General features: G+C 38.5%; 1 protein-coding gene across 1 annotated transcript in view; it reads left to right on the forward strand.

Moving 5' to 3' along the window:
- Positions 1–1,526: 1,526 nt before the first annotated feature.
- The window catches only part of LOC104809080 (VAN3-binding protein-like), a 4,389-nt gene continuing 2,424 nt past the window's right edge, over positions 1,527–3,491 (forward strand). The window contains exons 1-3 of the mRNA XM_010534977.1: positions 1,527–1,927; positions 2,372–2,482; positions 3,275–3,487. Of these exons, the coding sequence (XP_010533279.1) occupies positions 1,589–1,927; positions 2,372–2,482; positions 3,275–3,487 (663 nt within the window). The 5' untranslated portion in view covers positions 1,527–1,588. The remainder of the gene's footprint in view (positions 1,928–2,371; positions 2,483–3,274; positions 3,488–3,491) is intronic.

The raw sequence follows: 3,491 nt of genomic DNA on the forward strand, positions 1-3,491 counted from the left end.
TTGTGACTTCATTTCTTATTTGAATCACAGGAGAGTTTAATAGATAGCAAGAGATTCGACTTTTTCAAATTTTGGGTAAAGATTCAATGATTTCGAAAGAGAGCGAAAGAACATATAGCAAGAGGTAGGAGAGAGAAAGATTTTCAGAGAGGTAGGAGAGAGAAAGATTTTCAGAGGTAGAAGAGAGATGCATCGTGAGTAGAGAAATAATTATCTTTTTGTTTTTTTAATTTTTTAAATTGAGAAAAAGGTTTTTTCGTCTTTTTGGATTTTTATAAGGGTTTGAATGTCTTTTAAACTGTGCAAGACTCTTTTTTTTTTAATTTTGATTTTGGAGAGTATTGACAGAAGTTCGTAAAGCAGTCAAAGGGTACTTCAGATATATCCCCCATTGAGGACCCCCTTCTCATTTATTTAGTGTCTCCTTTCCATTACATAAAATAAAAATAAAAATTGCAAAAAAGTCCGTACGTAGCGTCTATGTTATATCTCCACGTGTTAATTAATGTCATCATCATCATCATGATCATGATCATGATCATGATCATCATCATCATAATCAATTAAGAAAAAAACTAATTGTAAATGAGATAAATGTGAGATGGATGATGAAGAGATCAACCAACTTGTGTTTTGTACCAAGTCCACATTTTTTATATAATATATGTATGCACGCACTATAGTTAATTTGATTTATATATATTCCTAGTTCAAGGATGGTTAAGCATTACGAGCATATGTAAATATCAGCGAATCCATAACAAATATATTTGGTGGTCCAGAGGTGACAAAGTTATCCTTAAGGTTCTAGGTTAAATTTTACTGGTGGGGAGGAATGTAATTTCTGGATCAAAATGGTTCATATACAAAGGCTGGTCCCGGACCTAGAGTTATGTAGTCGGATAAAAAGTTTGAGGAACTATCCTGGTTACCAAAAAATAAATAAAATATATATATATATATATACATAAATTAAACATTTTTAAAATATTCGAGATTAAACAGTCGGATAGATAGTTATAGTATTATTACTGCATGCCATTAAATACCAAAGTATTTGTTTAGATTTCATAATGTTGGATAATTTTGATAGAAAACTATAGATATGATGGTTTTGATTGTGGTATCTTATTATATATGATTCAAAATATCTCAATTTATGTAACATGTTAGAGAATTCAATGAGCATTTATCCACACATCAATACTTTAAGAAAAAAAAACTTTTTTTTTGGAGTTTTAGAAACCTAAATAAATTAGTCTAAAAAATAAGGAGATTTCATGAAAAGACAGCTTATTTGTTAGAGGGATTTATAAAGGAAAATATTCAAAAAAATGAAATTTTATACTCAGCTGTTACTTTGTTTTTTAAGAAAAAGGATTTAATAGGAAATAAAAAAGAAAAAAAAAGGAAAAAAGGAAAAGAAAAGAAAAAGCATTAAAACCGAAGGGCAAAGCGCTGTGATATATCAGCCTCGTTGTCACCCATCACTCTATAAATCGCAGCCATTGACAACCTTCACTTCCATCACCATCTCCACCACCATTAACTCTCTCTCTTTCTCTCTCTCTCTCGCACCATACACAAAATGGAGAAACCTATGCTCGAGACATGGCGACGCGACCCGGCCTTCCGGCCGCCGGAGACACCGAGAGAGCCGATGGAGTTCCTCTCCCGCTCATGGAGCGTGTCGGCTGTCGAGGTCTCCAAGGCTTTGACCCCGTCGTCTTCCCAGCCCCCTCCGGCGACTCACCTCCTCCTCTCCAAGATCTCCGGCGGCGGCGTCATACTGGAGGAGGAATCCGTCGCCGGCGGCGGCGGAGACCCGGAGGAGAACGGCATCGCCGTCTCCGTCTCCGGCAACCCTTTCTCCTTCGCCTCCTCCGAGACTTCTCAGATGGTCATGGACCGTATCTTGTCTCAGTCTGTGAGTGTAACCGTTTTCCTCTTTCTCTCATTGGGGTTTTCTGGGAAAAAGCAGAGCATTTTCAGACAAAAACAGAGCATTTCCGGACAAAACCAAGCGTTTTTTTTATGGAAAGATGACAGATTTAATCTGGGTTTTGTCTCTATGTTCTTCAATTTCTGCGCTTTTAAATTCATCGGAATTTCTAAATGGGTTTTTGGGTTAATGAAGATGATTTCACGCGTAACCATTTTTTAATTATTAATCTTAAAACCCAAGAGGAAACTATTTTTGTATGTAAAGAAAACAATAGTTTTCTATTGTTCTCTTACACATCTAAACATTCTCTTTCTGGGCCCTTTTGATAATCGCAAATTTTGGATTTTTCTTTGGTAGGGGCGACAAATCTGCTGCTGTTTTTGTCTCTTCTTTCTTACCTTTTTTTTTTTTGTAATATTTTTGCAGCAAGAAGTGTCTCCAAGAACGTCAGGTCGGCTCTCGCACAGCAGTGGTCCTCTGAACGGTTCCTTGACCGACAGCCCTCCTGTTTCCCCGCCGGAGGCCGACGACATTAAGGTGACTTTCGTCGTTCTCCGTCGGTATTACTTGTTTCTCTCGCCGGAAAACTCGCCGGAGATGATATGGGCCGGCGAGGCAACTTTAGTTTTTGGGTTTTGCGTCTCTCTCTCTCTCTCTCTGGAAAGTTTTGATTTTTACTGCGTGACTGCAACGCTGACAACTGGGTACATGAGAGATGGTGAAGAAACAAAAAAAAAAGTGAGAAAAAAAATGGAAGAAGCACACGAATCTCAGTAGCTTTCTCTTTATCCAACCAAACCCCAGAGCTCATAATATCTTGTCTTTTGTTTTCTTCTTCTCCGCTGTCCCCCATGACATTCCCGGTTGTTTTTTTTTACATTAAATGTTTTTTTTTTTCCAAGTGATTAGTGGATGTAATTGCTATTAAAATTCGTGAAAATTATTATCAGACCCATTAACAAATTAACGAAATATGCGCTTGGAAATTGAACTTCTTCGGCTGCTTTTTCAGTTTTAAATCATTGATAAGATTATTTAATGAACATCGAAGTCCCTTTGGCCTAAAGCAAGCTACTTTGCTTTTGTCTTGTCTTGTTCATCACTCCAAGATTTTCCTCAATTAGATTTCGATTAATTGTTTAACCATTTGCGGTAATTACCATATTTAGGTTATTATGACAGAAATCACTATGACCGATCTCAGCCTTTTAGCTTCACTACACAGTTTTGTATATTTGACGTTTGCTGATTTCGGATTCTTTTTCTTTTTCTCACTCTATGGATACACAATTTTGTCCAACGGATCTTGTTATGAATATGCAAATGCAGCAGTTTTGCCGGACGAACAACAACACACTGAACCAGATTTCGCAGTTCCGTACGACGGCGGTGACTCCGGGACCCATCACCGCCACGGCCACTCAGTCCAAGACGGTGGGTCGGTGGCTGAAGGACCGGAGGGAGAAGAAGAAGGAGGAGACGCGTACCCACAACGCGCAGGTCCACGCCGCTGTCTCCGTCGCCGGAGTCGCTGCCGCCGTGGCGG

Source organism: Tarenaya hassleriana, unplaced genomic scaffold (assembly GCF_000463585.1).
Source record: "Tarenaya hassleriana unplaced genomic scaffold, ASM46358v1 Cleome15, whole genome shotgun sequence".
NCBI classification, from domain to species: Eukaryota; Viridiplantae; Streptophyta; class Magnoliopsida; order Brassicales; family Cleomaceae; genus Tarenaya; species Tarenaya hassleriana.